This window comes from Bidens hawaiensis, unplaced genomic scaffold (genome assembly GCF_021521415.1).
Source record: "Bidens hawaiensis isolate Kalapana, Puna unplaced genomic scaffold, B.hawaiensis_p1.1 tig00030582_1, whole genome shotgun sequence".
NCBI classification, from domain to species: Eukaryota; Viridiplantae; Streptophyta; class Magnoliopsida; order Asterales; family Asteraceae; genus Bidens; species Bidens hawaiensis.
In genome coordinates this window covers 238,506-240,418 of record NW_027495112.1, presented here as the reverse complement: position 1 = coordinate 240,418, position 1,913 = coordinate 238,506, and the positions used below count along the sequence as shown (strand labels likewise).

At 38.4% G+C, this 1,913-nt stretch overlaps 1 protein-coding gene across 1 annotated transcript; it reads right to left on the bottom strand.

Annotated features, from left to right (window-relative positions):
- Positions 1-350: 350 nt before the first annotated feature.
- Positions 351-1,366, bottom strand: LOC143580753 (secreted RxLR effector protein 161-like). The gene is made up of 2 exons (XM_077063698.1): positions 914-1,366; positions 351-440 (listed from the first exon to the last, which is right to left on the bottom strand). The coding sequence occupies exons 1-2, from the start codon at positions 1,364-1,366 to the stop codon at positions 351-353; spliced, it is 543 nt and encodes a 180-aa protein (XP_076919813.1).
- Between the last annotated feature and the right edge of the window lie 547 nt (positions 1,367-1,913).

Sequence of the window (1,913 nt, the reverse complement as noted above, 5' to 3'; positions counted from 1 at the left end):
ACCAAAAACACCATGATGATTTGAACTTTCATTCTCAGTATGGTAGATGTAGAGTTGAGCAAACTGAGGTTTTTTACCATCTAATGGAAGAATACTTCCTATCGAATGGTAGTTTTCTCCACTTAGTCTAAATGTGTATGGATCATTTCCTCTATTAATAGCATTGTCAATATTTCCACCCATTGATGTAATAGGAGAACATTGAATTGAATCCACTAATGTTTTTCAAGAAATACTTGTTGACTGCATCTTCACCACGAAATAACTTAATATAGCTTTCGTGAGGTTGCTTAATATCGGGAAGTTTCACATTTCAATTGCGACAGCATAGAAAGAACATTGTATCAGCACTACTTCTTTTCCTTTCCTAGACCCAGCTTCCCATAAATAGGCATTGCAAGTTTCACACTTAAAACTTTGGTTACCATGATCAACACAATCTATAAAATAAAATAACAATTACGTTTACAAATAATTAAATTAATTATGTTGTAAACATTTAAAACGAAATAAGTATAGTTGACTAATGTACTTGTAAAACAGACTGGTATGTTATTGATAACTTGATAAATATACAAGAAGAGAGCCACTCTATTTATAATGGTGGAGAGGGGGCTCTTGGTAAATAATAATTACATGAATAGGTGCCTAAAATACATGCAAGGACTTGCATGTAAATACTATTTTACATGCAAGGACTACTAAATAAATATATTATTAACACTCCTCCTCAAGTTGAAGCATAGATGCTTATCATGCCCAACTTGTTACAAATGAACTCAATCTGGGCTTTCCAGAGCAGTTTGATAAGGATATCTGCAAGCTGGAATTCTGTCTTAACATGAATAGGCTGAATGGATGGAGGATACTTTTTTGTGTCAGTTATTTGATCTCTGATGAGGTGACAATCAACCTCGAAATGCTTTGTTCTTTCATGAAAGACTTGATTCTTTGCCATATGTATAGCTGATTGGTTGTCACAGTATAGCCGCATCAAGTCTTTAGAAACAACCCCGAGTTCCATGAGAAGACGACGAATCCATGTCATATCCAATGTTACATCTGCCATGGCTCTATACTCTGATTCAGCACTCGATCTAGAAACCGTGTGTTGTTTCTTACTTTTCCATGATACAAGATTTCCTCCAACGAACACATAATAGCCGGTAGTAGAACGTCGTGAAATCGGACAACCTGCCCAATCCGTGTCTGAGAAACCCGATATCCGACCATCTCCTTCTTCCGTGAAAGCTCCTACTCGACAATGACCCTGATCAGAATATAGGATGCCAAGGGCTGGTGCGGCCTTGAGATATCTTAAAACACGAAGAGCAGCATCCGAGTGACTGGTGTATGGTTCAGCCATGAATTGGCTCAGAACACTGACAGTAAACGAAATATCCGGTCGCGTGACAGTTAAATAATTAAGCTACCGACCAATCGTCTGTATCGCTCAGGATCCTTCATCGGATCCCCTCCTTTTGGGAGGAGCTTCTTTGTAGGAAGCATTGGGGTATCAACTAGCTTGCAACCTAGCAAGCCGCATTCAGTCAACATATCAAGGACATACTTTCGTTGAGAGAGAAGTATTCCTAGTGGAGAGCGAGATACCTCTATGCCAAGGAAGTACTAGCCGACCTAAGTCGCTTACCTGAAACTGAGACTGAAGAAGCTGTTTGAGTTCGTGTAAGGCCCCGTTCCCGAAACCCTACTTTGGCGTTGGATTTACTCATAAACACAGTTCTAAAATCAGAGTTAATTAAAACTTTTCGCGGAATCATTAAAACTTCAAGCATTACATTACACCTCATCGAATATTTTCTTAACAAAAGTAAACTTGTCTTAAAATATATCCTATTAATTTATAACATTCTTTTCCAAGATGCCAGTCTTCCAGTCCCTGCCACGTGCCA

What these genes read in the sequence shown, in the direction of transcription:
- LOC143580753 (XM_077063698.1), bottom strand. Translation starts at nt 1,366, where the DNA reads ATGGCTGAACCATACACCAGTCACTCGGATGCTGCTCTTCGTGTTTTA. An exon ending in AAAGAACAAAGCATTTCGAG is followed by an intron (nt 441 to 913) that starts GTTGATTGTCAC and finishes TTTATTTTATAG; the next exon opens with ATTGTGTTGATCATGGTAAC.